At 43.8% G+C, this 24,634-nt stretch overlaps 1 protein-coding gene across 2 annotated transcripts in view; it reads left to right on the top strand.

The window, feature by feature from the left end:
• Window positions 1-23,752, top strand: part of LOC308314389 (uncharacterized protein) — a 31,595-nt gene extending 7,843 nt beyond the window's left edge. For both annotated transcript variants that reach the window (XM_080762006.1, XM_080762007.1), the window contains exons 2-8: window positions 1,877-2,633; window positions 4,402-4,538; window positions 13,618-13,759; window positions 15,922-15,985; window positions 16,437-16,686; window positions 17,861-17,968; window positions 21,368-23,752. In XM_080762006.1, the coding sequence (XP_080618132.1) occupies window positions 1,907-2,633; window positions 4,402-4,538; window positions 13,618-13,759; window positions 15,922-15,985; window positions 16,437-16,686; window positions 17,861-17,968; window positions 21,368-22,042 (2,103 nt within the window). In that variant the 5' untranslated portion in view covers window positions 1,877-1,906 and the 3' untranslated portion in view covers window positions 22,043-23,752. The remainder of the gene's footprint in view (window positions 1-1,876; window positions 2,634-4,401; window positions 4,539-13,617; window positions 13,760-15,921; window positions 15,986-16,436; window positions 16,687-17,860; window positions 17,969-21,367) is intronic.
• The last annotated feature ends 882 nt before the right edge of the window (window positions 23,753-24,634 follow it).

Raw genomic sequence — 24,634 nt, 5'->3', positions numbered from 1 at the left:
TGAGTGGGTGCTGAGTGGGTGCTGAGCGGGTGCTGGCTGCAGGGTGCTGAGTGGGTGCTGGCTGCAGGGTGCTGAGTGGGTGCTGGCTGCAGGGTGCTGAGTGGGTGCTGAGTGGGTGCTGGCTGCAGGGTGTTGAGTGGGTGCTGGCTGCAGGGTTGCTGAGTGGGTGCTGGTTGCAGCGTGCTAAGTGGGTGCTGGCTGAGTGACAGAATGCTGATCCAGATCAGGCTTCCAGTCCTTTAATCAGACTATAGTCCTACTGTATGAGTGTTGGCAGGAGGAACTGGCCTGTAACCCACACCGCTGTGAATCTGTTCCTCCAGATTCCTCTGACATTCTAGGGACTCGGGAGGCAGTGGATCTGGGAGTATAGAGTGGCCGGTAGAGAGAATGGGAATCGTGAGGTTCCCAGTTCGATCCCTGTGGGCTCCCTCAGAGTTAGCGTCGGTGCCCGGGATCGAACCCAGGAAGTTGTGCAGGTTCAAAGGCAAGAGCTCTATCGACTGAGCTACCCGGACACGAATGCACCATTTACCATTCTGTCTCTGACCTTTATATACTCTGTCTACCACTCTGATTATCAATCTGGGACCCCGTCAACACTGTTTTGAACTCCTCAGTGTATAATTTAACTCAGAGAGTGTACAAATGGAACCACATTATGTACAATCTCGGAGTTACAGACCCAAAGAAGAATCAAGAAGGTTTTGCAGGGTGCTTATTGGAGTTGGTAATCAGGGAAATTGGCAAAGGCAAATTGTGGCTATACCCATAGCCACAATTTGCAACACTAGATTTTTTTATAATGGGGTTGAATCTAGAGTTGCAACACCAGCCATTAAGGTGTTGCCTAGCAACGGCCGCTGTCAAAAATGGATTTTAGTGATCCCGTTTTCGTCCCAGGCACCCTGTGCGGTTTTATTTGATAGGACGTGTGTGGACGTCTTAGGTATCACAAGTGTTAGTCTGTACTGTACTGTACAATAATATGCATTCATACATCCATTGATAATATGTTTATTCATGCTTATGAGGAGCCGTACGGACATAATTCATTCTGGCACTCTCACAATCTCACATACAGTACATTCTCATTTATGTATGCATATACGTACCGTTTACTTACTTTAACTTAACTCATGTGCTGTTATATACTTGAACTGCACTCCTTGGTTTCAGATATGCTTCCTTCAATATTGTCGTGTTTTATGCACAGGCCTTTATTGGCACATTGTTTGCGATATTGGGCTATAACAAAATGAGACTAAACTATTATATATTGTCACAAAACCTACAAAGGCTTCCTGACATGTGTGGCAGGTTAAAACTAACCTGTGGCCGGTTATAACTAACCTGTGGCAGGTTAAAACTAATCCGTGGCTCCTGACATGTGAGAGTTACAGTTATAGTAAGAGAGTGGTGACACTAAGAGTTGACTCCCATTGTAACAATGGAATGCGGAAGTGCTCATTCTCATCTCAATGGGATAGTTCCAGCCATAGGAGAAATGTCCATTAGGCGCCCGCTTTGCGGCGAGATCAAAGCGTGTCGCTACTCTCCTATACTCAACACTCTGGTTACAACTAACCTGTGGCAGGTTACAACTTACAACTAACCTGTGGCTTCCTGTGAGGTTAGGTTTAGGGTTGGGTTTAGGGTGTCGGACTAATGCCTGTCGGAACTGTTAGTAGGTCGGACCAAACACATGCACCCCTGTAGGCTGTTGTGTTGGGAGTGACAGTAGCATGTTGGGCGGCTGGGCCTAATGCATGCATGTTGTGTTGGGTGTGACAGTATGTTGGGCCTAATGCATGCATGTCAAACTGTCATTTTTTAAAATGTTATTATGACATTCTGTTCTTCTCTCTCCACACAGAGTGAGACCGGCAGCAGCAGGACCAGAACCATGTGCAGCTCTCCCAGTCCCACACAGCGGCACATGGATCCTGGTGCTGGAGGAGACATGAGTCCTGGTGCTGGAGAGTACACACAGCGGCACATGGATCCTGGTGCTGGAGGAGACATGAGTCCTGGTGCTGGAGAGTACACACAGCGGCACATGGATCCTGGTGCTGGAGGAGACATGAGTCCTGGTGCTGGAGAGTACACACAGCGGCACATGGATCCTGGTACTGGAGGAGACATGAGTCCTGGTGCTGGAAAGGACACACAGCGGCACATGGATCCGGGTGCTGGAGGAGACATGAGTCCTGGTGCTGGAGAGGACACACAGCGGCACATGGATCCTGGTGCTGGAGGAGACATGAGTCCTGGTGCTGGAGAGGACATGCAGCAGCACATCAGTCCTTGTGCTGGAGAGGACACACAGCAGCCCATGAGTCCTGCTGCTGGAGAAGACATGCAACAGCCCATGTGTCCTGGTGCTGGAGAGGACATGGGTCCTGGTGCTGGAGAGGACATGGAACAGCACATGTGTCCTGGTGCTGGAGGAGACGTGCAGCAGCAGACATGCTGCCCCTCTCCAGGTCAACCAGACATGCTGCAGCAGAAATGCAGCTCTTCTCCCGGACTGACTGACATGCAGCAGTACAGCCAGTGGCTGACCAGCAGGCACGAGGCCAGTCTGCTGCCCATGAAGGAAGACCTGGCGCAGTGGCTCAACAGCTTGCTGGGTGAGCACTTCACTATCTTCACTTCTGTTTGAGTGTTACGTTTGTACCGACAACACCGACAACAACTTTAGGACCCCCTGATCTCCACTTGCCACGTGTATTGGTGTCCAGCTGTATTGGCCTAGTTCCCTATAGAGCACCGAAGTCCTGACGTCACTGTCAGTAGAGGGCGTCAGTCCCCAGGTTCATGTACATTTATTTGCATTGTAATCTCCGTAGGGGGATTTTAGATCGCCTCATATAAGAACTGTGTTTGAAAAATAAACCGATCACCCCGGCCTTTTCACTCATATGGATATGAAGCATCGACTGAAGGTGGAAATGTACAAATATACCCAAAGAGTAACAAAATAAGCGTTATAAACGAGTCAAACAACCCAGAGACTACTTTTCCGGGTAGGCGGGGTTGCTGCATCTGCCCGTCGCACAACAGAAACTGAATGTTAATTACGTTAATTTTAATATTTTTATTTTATTGATATTTAATGTTTCGTGGTTAGTACGAGTCGAGTCACCACCAGCTGAGCTTACGTCAACAAGGAATCTCAGGAACGCAATGTGTTGACAGCTGGGCGTGACGTATATTAGCAGCGACATTGCCTTCATATGTAGTTTCAAGGCTTTTGCGGCCACATTAATTCAATTTTCTCCAGAAACATGGCTGTATCAAATATGAATGGACATCATTAACGACACACAGCCACTCCCCTGACAGAAAGACCGGGGTGGTCGGTTTATTTTTCAAACACAGTTCTTATATGAAGCGACTTAAAATCGCCCTATGGGGATTACAATGCAAATAAAATGAACCTGTGTATTGGCACCCTCTATACTGAAAGTGATGTCAGACTTAGGTGCTCTATAAAATAGAACAACAATATCAGATCTACAAGCTCACAACGTGTGAGCTTGTCCTTCCCGACAATACAGATGCTCTACAACTATAATAACTGTAACGATATTGACTGATTGATTGATGATTGATTGATTTATTATTTATTATTGATTGATTGATTGATTGATTGATTGATTGAAAATATACAGATTGAGAACAAATTTGTCCAATTTGAATTGGAAAACAACAACGATAACTATGATTGTTTTTTTTTAATATATATATTTTTTTTATCCCACGATTTTGTAACCCATTTTCACCCCTGTGTCAATCATCTAATGTGATCCTGGGCTCTACACACCCTCCACCAACCTAGTCCCCATATATGGGGGACAAGGGGAGAGCAACGGACTTGAACTCATGCTTCCTTCATGCCTGAGTGTCCAAGTTGCTCCTTTACACTGCAGGGGGGAGTTTCCCTGGTTGGACGTAGCGCGTGGAAGGAACACGTTATTCCAACCAGTTCCTTTCCCCTCCATCAGGCGCCCCGGCTGGCCAGGGGGAGGCAGTTTAGTGACCAGGATTACTGCATGTTTTTTGTGAGGGTACCTACCCTAGGGGACACGAGGAGAACATGCAAACTCCACACAGAAAGGCCCTTTCACCAACCCCGCCTTCGGGTACGGGCACTGATGACACGGAGGAGGAAACACGCCGCCAGCACCCATAGCGTCCCGAGCGGGAATCGAACCCAGGTCCTTCTAGCTGTGAGGCGACAGCACTACCAACTGTGCCACCGTGCCCTCTATGATTGATTAATTGATTGATTGATTGAATACTTTTATACTGTTGCACAGAAGAAATAAGTTGCTGATCTGTCCAGTCAGGACTGAGTGACATCACCGCTGACAGCTTCATGTTTTGTCCAATCAGGGCTGAGTGACATCACAGCTGACAGCTTCATGGACCAATTGGACAACGGCTTCCTGTTGTGTCGTCTGGCGGAGACTCTGCAGGACAAGTTCCGACAAAACAGCCAGGAAGCGCCAGAGGCACGCCCAAATGGCAAGGTACCCTATACCCGAATTATACCTTGGTTATACGCTGTTACCCTGTTTATAACGCTGCAACGGCAAGGTACCCTACAGTTATACCCTAAATATACATATATATAACAGCCAGGAGGCTCCAGAGGCACGCCAAAACGGCAATACTCTATTCTACTCTAACCCAGAGTGGATGTGGTCTGTTAACTCTTAGTAGAGAGTGGATGTGGTCTGTTAACTCTAGTAGAGAGTGGATGTGGTCTGTTAACTCTAGTAGAGAGTGGATGTGTTAGTGTGTCCACTAACGGGCACACACTTCGTTTTCAGGTAGTAGGCTAATCGGAGCTGCTGCTGGCAGATTCTGCTGCAGAATCATGATAATCATGACCTTGCCATGACCCTAACATGATAATAACGGACCTTTCATGTCTGAGATGTAATTAGTTGACTCAGCAGAGAGCGTGCTGCTCTGTTTACTGAGAGGCTGTGTTCACTGGAAGAGAACAAATCTCATTAGTGTTTTGGCCTAATTCTATTTGGAATCAGATTGGTTTGAACAACAGCAACAACAACAACAACAAAACACATTGGAACAGGTTTGTGTTTGTGTTCCAGGCACAAGGTCACATTGTAGTTTGTGGAGACCTAAATGCCAGAACAGGACATGGGCCTGACACCCTCAACACACAGGGAAACAAACACTTACCAGGAGGGGAAAACATCAGCTCCCCAACATGTCCCCCAAGATTCAACCACGACAAAACTACAAACAAACATGGGTCACAACTACTACAGCTCTGTCGCTCACTGGGTCTGTACATCGTTAACGGTAGACTCCGAGGGGACTCATTCGGTAGATATACATGCAGCTCATCCCTGGGAAACAGCACGGTAGATTACTTTATCACTGACATGAACCTGGCATCTTTCAGAGCTTTCACAGTCAGCCCGCAAACACCCCTGTCAGACCACAACAGAACCACAGCCTATCTAAACAGATCAACACACAGACACAAAGAACAAACGCCAAACAAACTACACAATATAAGAAAACGTTACAAATGGAAGGAACATAGCGCAGAAGCCTTCCAAAATGCTATTAGACAAAAACAAGTCCAATCACAACTGGACCAGTTCCTAGAAAAAACCTTTGAAGAAAACAGTGAAAGTGTAAACAGGGCAGTAGAAGGCCTCAATTATATATTCGAACTTACAGCCTCACTAGCAAACCTAAAAGTATCAAACAAGAAAGCCAGAAAAAATGTTGAGAATGACAAATGGTACGATAATGACTGCAAGAATCTCAGGAAAAAATTAAGGAAACTATCAAACCAAAAACACAGAGACCCAGACAACCACAACACACGTATCCAATATGGGGAAACACTGAAACAATACAAGAACACAGTAAGAGAAAAAAGAGACCAACACGTTAGAAACCAATTGCAAGACATTGAGGACTCCATACAGACAAACAGCTTCTGGGAAAACTGGAACAGACTTAATAAGCTAAAACAGGACGAATTACCCATCCAAAATGGAGATGTATGGGTAAATCATTTTTCGAGCCTCTTCGGCCCAATCGAGAAGAACAAAGAACAAAAACAAATAAAAGATAAACTACAAAACCTAGAGTCAGCCATAAAAGACTACCAGAATCCACTAGATTCCCAAATCAACCTAAAAGAACTACAAGACAAAATAAAAACACTTAAAACCAAGAAGGCCTGTGGGGCAGACGGAATTCTAAATGAAATGATAAAATTCACCGACCTCAAATTCCAACTGGCCATATTAAAACTCCTAAATATTGTGCTCAGTTCTGGGATTTTCCCCAGCACATGGAATCAAGGGCTGATAACGCCACTCCACAAAACTGGAGACAAATATGACCCAAATAACTACCGCGGGATTTGTGTAAACAGCAACCTCGGAAAGATCCTCTGCATGATCCTCAACCACAGAATTCTAAATTTCCTCACAGAAAGCAACGTCCTGAGCAAATCACAAATTGGCTTTCTACCAAAATATCGCACAACAGACCACATTTACACTCTCAACACCCTAATTGACAACCAAATAAACAAAAACAAAAGCAAAATTTTCTCCTGCTTTGTCGACTTCAAAAAAGCATTCGATTCAATTTGGCATGAGGGTCTGATGTACAAACTGTTGGAAAGTGGCATTGGGGGAAAAACCTATGACATCATAAAATCAATGTACACCAACAACAAATGCGCAGTTAGAATAGGCGAAAAGCACACAGACTTTTTCCCCCAGAGCCGTGGTGTTAGACAGGGATGCAGCCTGAGTCCAACACTCTTCAACATATATATCAACGAATTAGCAAAAACGTTAGAACAGTCTACAGCTCCAGGCATCCCCTTGGCAAACACAGAAATCAAATGCTTACTTTACGCAGATGACCTGCTGCTGCTGTCCCCAACCAAGGAAGGACTACAGCAGCAACTTGATCTCCTACACAAATTCTCCCAGACATGGGCCCTGACAGTGAACCTAACCAAGACTAAAATCATGATATTTCAAAAAAGGCCCAGCCGCCAAAACCACCAATTTTTCCTAAATACAATCCCACTAGAACAAACTAAAAACTATACCTACCTTGGCCTAAACATCAGCAGCACAGGGAACTACAACCAAGCTGTAAAGGACCTGAGAGACAAGGCAAGAAGGGCATTCTATGCCATCAAAAGAAACATCAAAATAGACATCCCAATTAAAACCTGGCTTAAAATACTGGACTCGGTGATAGAACCAATTTCCCTCTATGGTTGCGAGATCTGGGGACCATTAGCAAACCATGACCTGGAAAAATGGGATAAACACCAAACCGAGACCCTACACACAGAATTCTGCAAATCCATTCTCCGTACCCAGCGAAAAACACCAAATAATGCATGCAGGGCAGAATTAGGACGATACCCACTCATAATCAAAATAAAAAAGAGAGCACTTAAGTTCTACAACCACCTAAAAGAAAGTGACCTAGATGCACTCCATAACAAGGCACTCACACACAGTGAAACTCTAGAGAGATGCCCCCTCAGCCAGCTAGCCCTGGAACTCCGGGCACAAACACAAACCGAGCCACGAGATAGAAAACCCATTGGACTAAACCAAATTATAAAACAGCAAAGGGAAAACTATCTGACACATTGGAAAGAAGCAACACAAAAGCAGAGTAAACTAGAATGCTATCTGGCCCTAAACAGAGAATACACAGTGGCAGAATACCTGAGCACCGTGACCGACCCAAAACAAAGAAAAATCTTAACTAGGTACAGACTCAGTGAGCACAGTCTCGCGATCGAGAAAGGCCGTCATAGGCAGACCTGTATCCCGAGAGAAGACAGACTATGCACCCACTGCACACTAAACGAAGTGGAAACCGAGCTACACTTCCTAACCATCTGCCCATTGTACCAAGACATCAGAGACACATACTTCCCACAGATTACAACCACACACGGAGATTTTGAAAACATGACCAATGACAAAAAACTCCCATATCTGCTGGGCGAAGTACAACAATGTGCAAACACAGCAGCAAGATTTGTGAGTTGCTGTGATAGGAGAAGGATATCAAATGGAACACAACCACCCTAAAGACTAATAATTGTGTATATTCCTGCACTATACCTGCATCGAGTTATCTTGGTACACAGAAGTTGATCTATTGAAGATTCTGACCTTCAAAGTACATAATTTTTGTTTTGATTGTATTGCTGTATTGTTGTATTGTTCTTTCTGCTTTGGCAATGTAAACGTATGTTTTCTCATGCCAATAAAGCCCTTTGAATTGAAATTGAATTGAATTGTGTTAATCAGATGTAAACCGTACTATTATTACCAGGTGGTTTGTGTTGACAGTGCAGAAACATAATTGCCTTCCTTGATGCATGAATTAAGCGTCAACGACCATCAGCTGGTCACAGTCACAGACACTCAGCCTAGGCCCTCATTTATCAATGCGGTGTATGCCAAAAATGGGTGCACGCCGGAATTACAGCAATTTTCGGCATTTATCATTTCCGCAAAACCTTGAACTTCAACGTGCGCCCGGACAAAAATCACATCAGGTTGGGCTTTGTCCTCACCTGTTTTTCTGTCGTAGAAAAGCGGAGCAGCATTGACTGACCAGCTGACAGGCTGTCACAGGCATCTAAACATATAGTGTATGTATTCACTCCTAAAATATATATAAAACTAATAAATAAAACTAATATATATTATATGTGAAAAAATCTTTTTTTGTAAAGGCATGTCATATGAAATTGGTAGGATATTGGTAGGATATAAGTGTTACAAGTGTACAAGCAATTAAAATCGCGCAATAAAAAACAATGTTGCAAGTTAGATAGCTTAAGCCATTTAAACAAATGTGTTTTGCATGAGCGCATACATGTGAGGATTTGCGCTGCCTGTGCTGCCTGGAATATTTTCATAACGGGATGTTGGAGAGTAGTGCAGACTGCAGAGTGAACTGCTGCAGCTGCAGAGAGTCAAGTCTCCCAACGTGGGTAGCCTACTGTAGCCTAATCTACAGCAGGCCGATGTCTTTATGGAGTTACGGTATGTGCAATCTCCTCCTCGTAAACCCGCCGCGTCGCTCAAATGCCAAATGTGCCGTGCCAGCGCAAGTGGGGACTGCATTAGAGATAGGTAGGCTAACTCGGCCAGACCACCACCAGTGCCAGTGCCACATGAGGCTACGTTAAGGTTTAGGCTGCACATTCATATAATTGACAGTTGACAGCCCAGCCACTGCAGCGACTAGCGAGGCAATCTAAATAGACTGTCATAAACGTGCATGGACACGGCGTCATGGACGGACCACAGTGATAGAGACAGACAGGACAGGAGGAGATACACCTATTTGCAGGTGGGCAGCAAGGCAAGTGCAGGGGGAAATAAAACATTTCAACATTTCATTATGCTTTAAGTAGCATGTGACATGTCAAACTAGGGGGTTTTCATGATTCTGAATCCATTCCAAGCATTAGTTTTGCACAAAAACACTCCTTGGGCTAAAAACAGCCATAGCCGTCATCACAAAATTAATGTGATTAAATGTCATCACATTTTGGGCACATTTGGGCAATGCTATATAAAGGCGAAAATGTGAAAATCTTGCCTCATATAGGATGTTAAGGTAGGATCACATATAAACCCATTTTAAAACAAATTGCTCAATACCGACAGCCGGCGGTCAGCAAGTGGATTCATGAATGTATGACAATATTTTAGGACAATAAAAAGACTATATCTTAAATGTCCCACTTTAAACAAAAGAAGCCTGTTGGCTACCAGACTAGCCTACATGATTTGGAGGACATTTTTAGAATCTGGTCTCAGTCCTAAATGGGACTGAGACAACCCTAGGCTGTGACTGTGAGAACATTACTCATACTTTATTGTTACTGTCACGATATGTAAAAACTGGCAGACCCAAAAGCAGAACACAACAAAGTCAAAGTCCAAGGGTGTTTATTGAAAAAAAAGGAGCTTGTAGTCAGATCTGCTATATTCGGTGTGGTCGAGCAGGCTGAGGCTGGTGGCAGGCAGGCAAGGCAAAGAAGCTGGTCAGAATATCATGAGGTTGTGAAACGATCTGGCTTAGGCGCGTTGAGAAGACCAAACATTTATAGATTGGAGGATGATTAGCTGATGCCAGGCAGGTGAGGGAGATTAGGGAAATGGAACCAGGTGTGCCAAGCTGGGAGCTGGAGCCAAGCCAACGCCCAAAACACACGCCCACTCACAAAGACACACACACACACACACACACACACACACACACACACACACACACACACACACACACACACACACACATAGACAAACACACACACACACACACTGACAGAGACTGTGACAGGATGGGTACATAATAAGAGTAAAACTCTGTCTGTCTGTCTGTCTGTCTGTCTGTCTGTCTGTCTGTCTGTCTGTCTGTCTGTCTGTCTGTGGGACAGAGCAGCTCTAACACAAGGGGCCTATTGATTGTGGACGTCCCGAGAGAGAGGGAGAGAGAGAGAGAGAGAGAGAGAGAGAGAGAGAGAGAGAGAGAGAGAGACAGCATACATAACTCAAGCAGAGAGAGTAGCCCACAGGAAATGGATTGATGTTTTTTGTTCGTTCTGTTGGTTTGGAAGCAGAGAGATAATATTTAATCTAACTTTAATCTATCTTTAATCTAATTTAAACTGGTCTAATGACAACAGACAGATGGATTACCATATACTTATTACATTATAGTTGATGTGTTTTAGTTATGAATGTCATGCAGTGTTTCTGGTGCAGCCGTTCCACTAACTAAAGCATTTCCACACTAAACCAAGTGTGAAAGATGAATTAGTGTCGTGCATGCTAGTCCCCGACAGATGAATACAACTCCTGCTAATAGAACTGTCCCACTGCACTGTAATAGTGACTAAACATCACTGGCCCACTGCCCGATATCTGTGGCGACATTAGGCCCTCGATAATGATAATATCATGATATTCGATATATTGCGATATTCAACATATTGCAAGAGATTTCATCAACAATATATCACGATATCTGTAACTGAAAATGAAAAAAAGAACCATAAAAGGCAAAAACTGGAATTATATGTATTTTTGTGTTTTGTGTTGAGGTTTTTGTGTCACAAACTGGCCAGTAAAATGAACCTGGAGCCTCCTCCAAACAATAAAACACTGACTGCAACTTTGCAACTTGTCCACAACTTGTCTGTCCACAACAATGGGTACTACTACTAGTACTAACTATAATCAATATGATATCACGATATTCAATAAATTGCAATATTGCCGGATGATACAATATATACAGCTTTCCCTAATATAATTTTGAACAAATTATTGAATCAATGGGGCGAGGCATGGAGGTGATCAGCCTTTGTCACTGTTGAGGTGTTATGGAAGCCACACACACACACACACACACACACACACACACACACACACACACACACACACACACACACACATGCTGGCAGTAGACAGGTGATCACACAGTAGAAAAGCATTCCATTCCATTTTGGACAGAAAGAGAAGAAATCCCCCAAAAAACACAAAAAACACTGCATGCATTCTTCCACCATGACCTCACTGTACCTTCCTCCTCCTCTCAGCGGAGGAGGAAGGTTGCATGCACGCACGCACGCACGCAGTACCTACACACTAAATTCTTTCAATTACATTTAGATTTATACATCCATGTCTGCGGGAGAGAAAGACATAGACAGATAGACATAGAGACACGCACACACGCACGCACGCACACACACACACATCCTGTATGCATGAAACCACCTCAGCAACACACATAAATCTCATAGAACAGTGTGTGTGTGTGCGTTTGTGTGTGTGTGCAGTTGTGCACGTGTGAAATATTGTGAACTGAAACCCGAGCCTGAGCAGATGGTGAACACATATATTCACACAAAGCTCTGTGATTGGTCGAGCTTCATGTTCACGTGAAGCTCTGATTGGTCTGCCGCTGTACTTGTCTTTACCCATAAATCTAAATATTTATCGAGCATGAATTTCTATAAGCAATAAAATATTTTGGCACCGAGGCTCAGCTTCTCTGCCTTCAGGCCCTAAGCACGACAATATTTATATATTATTACTTTGAACACAATCCCTCCCAGGCCTCCAGGCTAGAGCGTGGCAGTAGTGCTAGATAAATCTGCTGAATAAGCATAGCAGACAGGTCACTTCCGCCCATGCCGGAAGTTATTAGTCCTGTAAAATGTTGTGTAAAGCTAGAGTCGGGGCGGGGCGAGGCGGCGACAACACAATCATAATCAGCGCGGCGCGGATTAATGGATTAATAGGCTATAAACATGGCATCTTATGTCATTCTGAACTTAAATAACACTGTGCTGCGCGTGCATGATTGCAATCTATGTCCGTTTCTAGACACGGTAACGCCCGCCTGCCTCTGATTGGCCTACCGACACTGCCCATCTTACCAGACTTTCCTCCAAGGTGGATGGTGGATAGTCTGACGCGAGGTTACTCCGTGGTGGGAAATAATTGTGCAAATACGGTATAATACAAGAGAATGACAGCTTGGCTGGAATTCCATAATTCTACATATTTCATAAGTAATATGTGCTCATCCTGCATCCTGTCATCTGGGGGTGTCTGCCTGAGACCTTGTTTCACTTCAAGTTCTTGGCCGGAACCCCTAGGGTGCAAGGCTTGTTTATACTGTGCCTTTTGTCTTGAGTTCAGTTCCTGAGTGACACACCCAAAGGACATTTACATGCTAAGAGATAAACAGTGGTTCAAAGGGTCTACCCGTACCTATCTGGGGGAAATTATACCCTCCAGGGGGGTGGCAGGCCACTGTCTGGAGCAAATGTTTATTCTGATTCTTTATAACCAGTTGGGATTGAATGAAGGTTGTTCAGTTGGGGCGTAAGCCTTGTGTGTGGAGTACGTCGGCCTGCTGGCTGGCGTGAGCCTTAAACCTGTGCTGTGCTGCACTAAACACCAAGGAACATCACTCCGTCAAGCTGTCTACCGTCTCAAATTCTCTTCTGCTCACCAGTTTTGGTGTCTCTGTACAGTGTACAATGATAAAACCACACACACACACACACACACACACACGACAGATGACGCTCCAGAATGCAGCCTTGTAACTTATATTGCAAACTAATATTGTTTATTCCGTTCGCTTTGATTGAAAAAGTGTTTGTGTTGATTATCGTGTATTAATATAATTATAGTAAACTAATACTATTATACTAAAAAGGATAAAGCTCAAGGGATAAGACTACAATAATGTTTCAACACTTTATTTAGAACACGCCCTATTGAAATTATATTTCGGCGTACAGTATATGTTCAATCAATTATTCAATCAAAGCAAACGGCATAAACAATATTCAATATTAAAATCAAATTTTTCTCAGGTGACCTCGAGAGATCTCTTGAAAGGCATTTGGCACAGTATTATTACGTTTGACACAGTGTCACTGTGTCAAACGTGTGTGTGTGTGTGTGTGTGTGTGTGTGTGTGTGTGTGTGTGTGTGTGTGTGTGTGTGTGTGCACGCGCAGCTCCTGCCCCATCGTAGGATACCCTGCAGAAAGAGCGCCCCCTCTGGGTCGTTCTTCGCCAGAGACAACACGGCCAACTTCCTGAGCTGGTGTCGAGAGGTCGGCGTTGGAGAAACCTGCCTGTTTGAGTCAGAGGATTTAGGTGAGTGTTAAGGCCTATTCGTACTCCAGTTTGAGGTGTTAGCTTATCACCACAGTGTAGTTTTATAAAGGTTTGTAAGCTACAACATTACATCACTCACCGATGTATAGTTTCAAAGGGCACCTACGGACGGCTGTAATTCGAAACTGGCCCCCTTAAAATCTGAATCCCCCCCACCCCCTTTCCCCCTTACTGTAGGCTGAATGTTTCTTTTCCCTTTTTACCTCCTTACACGAAAAATAGCGAAACTACAAGCTCAAAAGGCGTCGCACTGCGACACGTTTTGAGCTTGTACCACTATGTGTTAGAGTATAGCCTAGTTGTCCCCGTCCCACCACTGTGTGTTAGAGTATAGCCTATAGGGTTGTCCCCATCCCACCACTGTGTGTTAGAGTATAGCCTATAGGGTTGTCCCCATCCCACCACTGACCAGAACATAAGCCCAGTGACAGAAACTTTGCTTTTTTGTCTTTGTGTCTCTGTGTGGACGTCAGCAGCAGATACACATCAGCAGGTTGGTTCTCATGCACATCATGTGTGTTGTTGTGACGTAGACGTTATGTTATGTATATATTATGTGTTGTTGTAATGTTGGAACCTACATCATTCACTGTGGAGTTATGTAGATGTTTGAGATCTGTTGTTGTAACATACATCACTCACTGTGGAGTTCTGTAGATGTTATGTAGTTCTATTATGTGTTGTATAACCTCCATCACTCACTCCCTCATTCTCAAATTCTGCCCGAACCCGACCCTACCTGACCCGACAATGGCCAAAACTCAGTAGAAAAACGTTGATTGAAAATCGGCGAAAGTGGCCATTTTACAAGATGTTCTGGCCATTATCTCTTGAACAGAAGGTCCAATCTGCTCAGTTCAAAGCTTGTTGGATGCGTGAGCGGTGGGCTGGCCCATTAGGCCCCAGTTAGGGGCGGGGCCGGGCCTTAATTTTCAGGCTTGTTGACAACTCTATCACTCACTCACTCACTCACTCACTCACTCACTAACTAGGCTCTTAATATAATCACATCAGTTTTAATGTTCAACATGTGTCATTCCCACTTCATTCTGTGCTGTGGTGAAGTGTGGTGATGTGTGCTGATGTGTGGTGATGTGTGCTGATGTGTGGTGATGTATAGTGATGTGTGGTGATGTATAGTTATGTGTGGTGATGTGTGGTGATGTGTGGTGATGTATAGTGATGTGTGGTGATGTATAGTTATGTGTGGTGATGTGTGGTGATCTGTGGTGATGTATAGTGATGTGTGGTGATGTGTGGTGATGTGTGGTGATGTATAGTTATGTGTGGTGATGTGTGGTGATGTATAGTTATGTGTGGTGATGTGTGGTGATGTATAGTTATGTGTGGTGATGTGTGGTGATGTATAGTGATGTGTGGTGATGTATAGTTATGTGTGGTGATGTGTGGTGATGTGTGGTGATGTATAGTGATGTGTGGTGATGTATAGTGATGTCTGGTGATGTATAGTGATGTGTGGTGATGTATAGTGATGTGTGGTGATGTATAGTGATGTCTGGTGATGTATAGTGATGTGTGGTGATGTGTGGTGATGTATAGTGATGTGTGGTGATGTATAGTGATGTCTGGTGATGTATAGTGATGTGTGGTGATGTGTGGTGATGTATAGTGATGTGTGGTGATGTGTGGTGATGTATAGTGATGTGTGGTGATGTGTGGTGATGTGTGGTGATGTGTGGTGATGTATAGTGATGTGTGGTGATGTATAGTGATGTCTGGTGATGTATAGTGATGTGTGGTGATGTGTGGTGATGTGTGGTGATGTATAGTGATGTGTGGTGATGTATAGTGATGTCTGGTGATGTATAGTGATGTGTGGTGATGTGTGGTGATGTATAGTGATGTGTGGTGATGTGTGGTGATGTATAGTGATGTGTGGTGATGTGTGGTGATGTGTGGTGATGTGTGGTGATGTATAGTGATGTGTGGTGATGTGTGGTGATGTACAGTGATGTGTGGTGATGTGTGGTGATGTATGATGGTGGTCTTTGATCACAAACGTTGACATGTAGAAGCTGCCATATGGAACATGTATGTTCTGTCTCAATTATGTAGATTGTAGAACATTATGTTCTGTGATGTATATTAACATGTACAGTATGTCTCTTCTCTCCGTGCAGTTCTCCACAGACAGCCCAGAGAGGTGTGTCTGTGTCTGCTACAGCTGGGGAGGATAGCGTCTCAGTAAGATCTGTTTATTACGTTCATATTTTACATTTATTATGTATATGCATTCTGCTACAGTTGATGTGTTTATTACATAAATTCATCTATATACCTTCCTTTCTATAACCAATCAAAACTTGATTAAGGACAATCAATCCACTTTATTTATAAAGTTTAATGAAAACCCCAGTGTTGAACCAAAGTGCTGTGCACTCAAAATGTAAAAAAAACTAAACTTATATTAAACCTCAGTAAAACTATGCCTGTCCCTAAACTTATTTCTAACATTATCCTCAGTGAAACAAATACAAGAATACAAGAACCGTCCCACCGAGCGGTCGGCGTGAGTGGAGTGGAGCCTCCAGGGTTGATCAAAAGATCATAAAAATACCAGATCTACAAGCTCACAATGTATCATACCGTTATAATGTTTATAAGACGGATGTATATTTGTGTTGTATGTTTATAGGTACAGAGTGGAGGCTCCAGGGTTGATCCAACTGGAGAAAGAGATCGAACAGGAAGAGGAGAAAGCTCCACTTCCTGCCGTGTCCCCCACTCCACCTTCCTCCTCCCCACTTCCTGCTGTTTCCCCCACTAAACCTTCCTCCTCCCCCGTTTCTACACCAACCCCACCTTCATCGTCCTCCTCCTCATCCTCCTCTCCCTCTCCGACCAAATGTAGCAAGAAGACCAGCGGCAACGTTCTGGACGACGCCGTGAGTCTCACCAAACCTTTACGCTTGTTGTTTGTTGAGGGCGTGGTGGTGCCCCCTAGGGCAGTGGTTCCCAAAGTGGGGTCCGGGGACCCCCAGGGGTACCTGAGGGAGTTCCAGGGGGGACCCATCTATTTTGTTCATGTTCATAAAGTGCTAAAGTGTTTAAAGCAGTGGTTCCCAAACTTTTTCATGTCAAGGACCCCCAAATTGACACTACTTAGCCCGTGGACCCCCATTTGAAAAGATATGCCAGGGACCCCCATAAGAGAAGACGTACACATTTAGACGTCTACACTTAGACGTACACATTCATTTAGACGTCTGTATACATTCAGACGCCTACATTTAGACGTCTACATTTAGACGTATACATTTAGACGTCTACATTTAGACGTCTGTATACATTTAGACGCCTACATTTAGACGTCTACATTTAGACGTCTGTATATGTGATACAGGGGTACCTGGAAAAATATCTACCCCAAAAGGGGTACCTGGTCCAAAAAAGTTTGGGAACACCTGCCCTAGGGCATACATCACTTAATGGTTAATATGGTAATACTGATATAGTATTGATTTCAGCTGTTACAATTCCAACATGCAACGGTAGCGATGTCGCCTCACAGCTAGAAGGTCCCGGGTTCTCTCCTCTGTGTCATCAGCGCCCGTACCCTAGGTGGGGTTTCTAAATTGTAGTTGTATAGGCGAATATAGGCATCCGAGTCACACACACACTGATGTTTGATATATTTATATACAGATCTACAAGCTCACAATGTATCATAAATACCAGATCTACAAGCTCACATGTACAGTATCATACCACAACAGCGGCACACAACTTAGGTATATATCAAGCTTGGCTGTGGCCTTGTCAATGAAACAACATCCTATAAGATGGATCTATAAATGGATCTATATATGTTTATAAGATGAAGATGGATGTGTAATGTGTTTACAGTTTACAATTTAGGCATTTAGCAGATGCCTCTTAATTCAGAGTGATTTACAGTATGCAAGAACAACACATGGTAATACAACAAATGCATGTGTGTGTGTGTGTGTGTGTGTGTGTGTGTGTGTGTGTGTGTGTGTGTGTGTGTGTGTGTGTGTGTGTGTGTGTGTGCGTGTGTGTGTGTGTGTGTGTGTGTGTGTGTGTGTGTTTGTGTTTCAGGTGAGATACATCACTGAGGAGCCTCCGTGCAGGTGTCCCAGCAGGTTCTGCGTGGAGAGACATTCTCAAGGTCGATATCGAGTCGGAGAGAAGATGCTGTTCATCAGGGTCAGTGGGGAATGTCTTCATTACATTCTACAGTGGAGACATTCATCAGACACTCTCTATATATCCAGAGTGACTTACAATAAGCAAAGGGAAACACATGCATAGAATGGACCCGTGAATGTCTTTCTGGCGGCGGTGGCTCAGGGGTAGAGTGACCGGATTCCCAGTTCGAATCCGGGCTCCCCCAGAGTTAGTTAGTGTCCTTGAGCAAGACTCTGAACCCCTAATTGCTCCTGATGTGCAGGTTGGTGCCTTGCATGGTTTCCTCCGGCATCGTTATGGGAATGTGTGTGTGAATGGATGAATGTAATGCACAATCTATGTAAAGTGCCTTGGATAAAGGCGCTTTTTAAAATGCACCATTTACCATTTCTAACGTGGCTGCTGTGCTTCGAGAGCCATGTAGTGTAGAATCACGAGGGCACCAGAAGTGAATTTACCATTCATTTTTCTCATAGACGTTTCAGAAAGTATTTATTTGAAGACCTGTAAGCCTCGGACAAAGCCAACTTGGATGGTGACAACTCATGACAATAAAGCATTTTTTTTGGGCCGAACAATTAATTAGAAAGAAGCCGAGTTGGCTTTGTCCGAGGCTTAGGGGTCTTTAAATAAATACTTTCTAAAATGTCTATGGGAAAAATGTATGGGGAATTCTCTTCCGGGCCGCTGGTCGGGAGCGGGACTGCGACGCTACCCTACATTTAAAAGGAGAAATAGCCTCTTGTTATGTAAGCCATGGATTAATTTGTACAACACAGTCAGGGACTCATCAGGTGATGAAACGTGATGACTGTGCGCTTTTCCTGACCCACTTCCACCCACTCTGTGTCTTATTGACTCTATATTCAGTTCACATTGAATGGGTTGAAACAACAACAATGAGGTCTGTCATCTCGGTCGAAACTGTGGATCCTACACACACACGCACGCACGCACGCACGCACACACACAGACACACACACAGAGCCTCATTCGGCAGCGTGAGGCTGACTGGCTGCTGATCTGCTGGAGATGAAAGTCCTGCTTTGTTCTGTGGAGACACTGTGAGGTTCTTCATTGTTCTGTGTGTGTGGAGACGCGGCGAGGCTTTTCATTTGTTGTTAATGCTATTCCAACAATGTCCGTCCGTCTGCAGCCAACGTATGCGGAACACATTTCTGTCTGCTCGCTTGATGAACAAGGTCAATTCTTTCTCCACTCACTGTCCTGTCATAAAGACATGAGGCAGGCAGTGGATCAGGGGTAGAGTGGCCGGATTTGAACCGAAGTTAGATCCCTGTGGGCTCCCCCTGAGTTAGTGTCAAAGTGTCCTTGAAAAGTGGTGAAGTGGTCCTTTATTGTATTATTTGTGCATTGTAGCAATTTTAAGAAGAACAAAGAAAAAGATGGGTTTGATTACTTTTCCATTCCAAATAGCTACAATTGGTCCATCGATAAATGCTTGTATTCTCTGTTCACGTCAAGGTGTGGGTTTGTCCATATGTGTTCAAATACAATGTCCATCTATTTGCCAGAGAATCACTGTGTTTACTTATTTATATCCATAATAGATAAATCTTTCCCTTAAAAAACCTGCACTATCCACAAGTTTCACACATGTTTAATGTATCTGCTAATACTGTATCGATTTCAAATCATTGAATCATAGTCGTATCGCCATAATGAACCAATATCGTCCATGTATCGCACCGTCAACCATGTCATCATGAATTCGTGATACGTATCGTATCGCTGTTAAATTGTATCGTTACACCCTTACTCACACATTATATTAGCATGAACGCACCTATGAACGTCCAACAGTCTCACTGTTAATTTGTTTGGAGCAGCTGTGGTGCCCACTATAGAGTCTGTATAGCATGTTTCATGCATTGCTGGCTGAGTAGGTATTGTATTGGATGTATTGCGGAGCAGCGCAGCAGGGCCCTCTCTCTCTCTCTCTCTCTCTCTCTCTCTCTCTCTCCCCCCTGACACAGAGAGCCATTATGTTCCTCAGTCACAGAGCCCGGGGCTCTGGGCCGGATGATTGGACGTCTTGCCCTGCCTGTGGCCTCTAGATTGATTCTGATTGGATGCCTTGCCCTGCCTGTGGCCTTTAGGTTGATTCCTTCTGAATGTTTCATATTACTGTATGCTGGATTCACTTCACATCACATCACATCACATCACATCACATCACATCACATCACATCACATCACATCACATCACATCACATCACATCACATCACATCAAATCAAATCACATCACATCACATCACATCACATTCACAATCACATCACATCACATCACATCACATTCACAATCACATCACATCACATCACATCACATCACATCACATCACATCACATCACATCAAATCACATCACATCACACATCACATCACATCACATCACATCACATCACATTCACAATCACATTCACAATCACAATCACAACACAATCGGATTCACATTTATCACACGCTCCTTATCCAGCGGGACTATTCTTTGGATCGTAGATCGTAGCCAAATAGCCTCGTGTTGCGAGGCTGTTTGTTACAATGTTCAAAATGCTTCCGTCATACAGTCTGGAGAAACAGAAGCTCTGATTGAGTAAAATATATATATGCTTCTTACATACAGTCTGGAGCAATGGAAGCTCTGATCATGAGTAAAATATAATTTCTTCTTTCATACATTCTGGAGCAGCGGAAGCTCTGATCATGAGTAAAATATAATTGCTTCTTTCATACAGTCTGGAGCAACGGAAGCTCTGATCATGAGTAAAATATAAATACTTCCGTCATACAGTCTGGAGCAACGGAAGCTCTGATCATGAGTAAAATATAAATGCTTCCGTCATACAGTCTCTGATCATGAGTAAAATAGAAATGTTTCCATCATACAGTCTGGAGCAATGGAAGCTCTGATCATGAGTAAAATATAAATGCTTCCGTCATACAGTCTGGAGCAACGGAAGCTCTGATCATGAGTAAAATATAAATACTTCCGTCATGCAGTCTGGAGCAACGGAAGCTCTGATCATGAGTAAAATACAAATGCTTCTGTCACACAGTCTGGAGCAACGGAAGCTCTGATCATAATTAAAATATATCTTGTATACAGTTTTTTCACATCTCACGGTTTCTTCACTTTATTGTTTGGCTTTGGACTGTTAACTTAAAAAAAATTACACAATTTTTTAACCCATTTTTTCACCAAGTGTCAATTATCTAATGTAATCCTGGGCTCTACACTCCCTCCGCCAACCTGGGGAGAGCTCTGATGTGATAATCTATAGGTAACTCTGGATGAGTGTTTGACAAATGCCTAAACTGATAAATGATAAATTGTAATAGTTCATGTTGCGTTGAATTTCATTGTCTTAACACATGTCCGTTGTGTCTTCCATTCAGATGTTGCACAACAAACACGTGATGGTGCGTGTGGGTGGGGGATGGGAGACGTTCGAGAGCTACCTGCTGAAACACGACCCGTGTCGCATGCTACAGATCTCCAAGACCACCTTCTCCTCCCCTGTCTGTGTTGGGGGCAAGACCCCCTCCTCCCCCACCTGTGCTGGGGGCAAAACCCCCTCCTCCCCCGCCTGTGCTGGGGGCAAAACCCCCTCCTCCCCCGCCTGTGTTGGGGGCAAGACGACCTCCTCCCCCGCCTGTGCTGGGGGCAAAACCCCCTCCTCCCCCGCCTGTGTTGGGGGCAAGACGACCTCCTCCCCCGCCTGTGCTGGGGGCAAAACCCCCTCCTCCCCCGCCTGTGCTGTAGGCAAGACACCCTCCTCCCCCGCCTGTGTTGGGGGCAAGACCCCCTCCTCCCCCTCCTGTGTTGGGGGCAAGAACCCCTCCTCCCCCGCCTGTGTTGGGGGCAAGAACCCCTCCTCCCCCGCCTGTGTTGGGGGCAAGAACCCCTCCTCCCCCGCCTGTGCTGGGGGCAAGAACCCCTCCTCCCCCGCCTGTGCTGGGGGCAAGAACCCCTCCTCCCCCGCCTGTGCTGGGGGCAAGACCCCGAACATCAAGGACCTCACCCGAGACAGCTACCTGGTGGTGACTGCAAACTACCGCAGCAAGAAGTAAAACGACGAGACTTAGAGAAGACATGGACGTTAGAAAGATCATCTGCTGCTCTATAGCGGATTTGTCTATAGTTTAACATAGGCTATACTGTGTCTGTCTTGGACTATATAGAGCCCGAACGATGTATCGGCCCTGGCCGATCTATCGGGACATTGTTTGACGTCGGTTATTCATGTCAAATATATCAATATGTCACGTAGGATTTCTAACCTATATGTCAGCCTGGCGTGACTATTTTCGGCTGGAGTAGCTCCGTTTGGAACCTCCCTTTCCGCTATTAGCTCCACAATTTACAATTTAGGCACTTAACCCATTCAGGACGGGAACCCTTTTGGTGTTTTAAGCATTATGTTAACTGTAGCTATTGATTTGCTTTTCTTAATTTTGTTTATCGTGAAAACGTGGTGCAAATCTTTGAATATATATTCTTTCAGAGCTAAAGTTTTTAACTCAAATTGTTGCTTCTGGGGGTCCCTGGAACTACATATTTTCAGATGGGGGTCCGCGGCCAAATACAGATAATTCTGGGGGTCCTTGACATGAAAAAGGTTGAGCACCACTGACATAGAAACTGGTTTTTCAGAAAACTATATTCACCAAGGATCCTAAGCAAGCTAAGACTCCGAGAGGAGGTTCCGATGCGTTTGGTGTGGGACCAGTAAAAAGGTATACTTTTCCTCCCTCCCACACTATAATCAGGTGTTTAGCATTTCGCCAAAAATAAAATGTACATAAGTGACGTTACGGGTTGGCGCAAAGCGTTTTAGATGGCTCACTCATATTTAGCTTATTAATGTTGTGTCATTCAACACCCGGAAGGAAGCCATATTGGACAATATGCTGCCATATTGAATTGATATTTTTGATCTTACTTGGTAGAAAGGCCTCCAGTACGTACTCTAAGGTAATCAAAATGAGGGGGAAATCTAAAATGTACAGCCCCAGCAAAGTGATATAGTCCAAAACATAGGCCCAGTTGCAGCCATTTTGAAAACTTGCGGCTATCTTGAAAAATTGAGGAATTCTGCGTGGTCCGTGGTTGATTATCAATTAGGGTGTATAAAGGTGATCTGTGCCAAATGTCAAGTTTGTATCACCAAGATTAACCATGAGCATCGGCAGCCATATTGGAAAACATTCCAGAACACATTCTCTTATATCAAAATGAGGGGGAAGTCTAAAATATTAAATATACAGTCCTAGCAAAGTGATATATACAGTGATACAAAATGTATAGGTCCAATTAACTGCAAACCATCGTGAAAATGGACAAATTCTGCGTGGCCCGAGGTTGATTTTCAATTAGAGTCACATGAAGGTCATCTGTGCCAAATGCTTTTTATCACCAACTGAAATATCACGTCAATGTCCCGCCTAACTATGGAGGTTTTCATTATAAATGACAGTGAGAGTGAGTACATGTTTCAAAGCATCCAACCGGTATTGGTAATCAACCATTTCGTAGCTCTAATATGCTAAACAGAGAAAATGTTCTACCAATCGAGCTATCCGTTTTTATTTTCATTATTAATTCTAATAGTTTTTGTTCGTTTATAATATGCCATTTGTTGAGCTTACGGTTCCATCATGGCTGCACATATTATTCTTTTTAATGAACTGCAGAATGATATCAGCGATGAAATGAATGACTAGCAGATTAAATGAAAACATGTATTAGAACCCAAAGAAATGCATTAAACCAAAACTTTGCTATTGACAAACTGTTGTTTGGTGTTTATTAATCTCTAAGTAGCAATGCTTCAGTGGATTTCATCTGTTTGAGTGGTTTCCAGGTGGTCCCCAGCTAATTGATGGAGAGTTGGTAACCAAATTAACCATTAACAAATTCTTGTTAAACATCTGCATTATTTACAAGAAGTCTACACAAATTAGTTATTTTGATCGACATTTGCCTGTTATCTCTCCTAATGGTACCACATCAATACAGCATGGAATTGTGGACGAAATCTTATCCAATGATAACAAAATGATGTTGCATGGGACTGAGAGGGATAAATCTCATCAAATGGTGACCCGTACGTGGCTCAAATGCTGAATAAATAATGATCCTTGATTTGAAAAGGGCTGAAAACCACTGCCTTACATAGTTGCATGATTGATTAATCATTATTGATTATGTCCTATATAACATGCATAATACATGTTGTTACAGTACATTACTGTAGCACAAGGATACATTACTGTTAAGTAAGAACAAAACAAATAGGCACATTTGTCAAACCCATCATGACCATGTCTGTTTCAAGAGAACTTTATTTGTTGTACAGCACTGATACCTAGTGGTATGTTAGGTTGTGTCAGTCAAAAGTATCCAGAGAAGTGAACTGTGCTGTAATTCTTTGACAAGACCATCATTATGTTAATTTGTATTAATGTATTCACACTTTAGATGTTAAAATAAATAAAACAATACAGCTGTGTTGTGACTTTAGGCTAGTATCACATCAATTAAATACATGATCTTGTTTTGACGTGAATTCCAAAATAATGTGCATTTGGATAGTGGTTGAGTAAATGTACTCAGGGTCCTCACCGCAATTTGCAACACTAGATTTTTTTAATTTATATAAT

This window comes from Protomyctophum bolini, assembly GCF_963924005.1.
Source record: "Protomyctophum bolini genome assembly, chromosome: 4".
Taxonomy (NCBI): domain Eukaryota; kingdom Metazoa; phylum Chordata; class Actinopteri; order Myctophiformes; family Myctophidae; genus Protomyctophum; species Protomyctophum bolini.
The sequence above is the reverse complement of the archived record's forward strand: the minus strand, read 5'-3'. Positions and strand labels throughout refer to the sequence as shown.